The sequence below is a fragment of the Penaeus monodon genome, chromosome 22 (genome assembly GCF_015228065.2).
Source record: "Penaeus monodon isolate SGIC_2016 chromosome 22, NSTDA_Pmon_1, whole genome shotgun sequence".
In the NCBI taxonomy this organism is placed as follows: domain Eukaryota; kingdom Metazoa; phylum Arthropoda; class Malacostraca; order Decapoda; family Penaeidae; genus Penaeus; species Penaeus monodon.
In genome coordinates this window covers 10693181-10693383 of record NC_051407.1, presented here as the reverse complement: position 1 = coordinate 10693383, position 203 = coordinate 10693181, and the positions used below count along the sequence as shown (strand labels likewise).

The 203-nt window shown below is 54.2% G+C and overlaps 1 protein-coding gene across 1 annotated transcript in view; it reads right to left on the bottom strand.

Moving 5' to 3' along the window:
• The window catches only part of LOC119586935 (putative neural-cadherin 2), a gene marked incomplete at its 5' end in the record, with an annotated part of 72205 nt that overhangs the window by 6036 nt on the left and 65966 nt on the right, over positions 1-203 (bottom strand). Inside the window, 1 exon segment of the mRNA XM_037935667.1 lies at positions 20-115. Within this exon segment, the coding sequence (XP_037791595.1) occupies positions 20-115 (96 nt within the window).

Here is a 203-nt window from a genome sequence, read left to right as displayed (position 1 = left end):
CACCAGATTCCGCCCTCACCGAACAGGAGAGCGGCAAACACAACCGCTGTAACGAGGGCGCCCACGGAGAGAGAGAGCGAGGGCGCGGAAATGGCTGCTCCCTCGCAATTGTCACCTGGAATGAGAGAGAAGTGAGCGTTAATGGGGCAAAGGGAAGGGAACTTTCTAAGGGCTGCTAAGGATTCTAAGAATTTCTAATACTC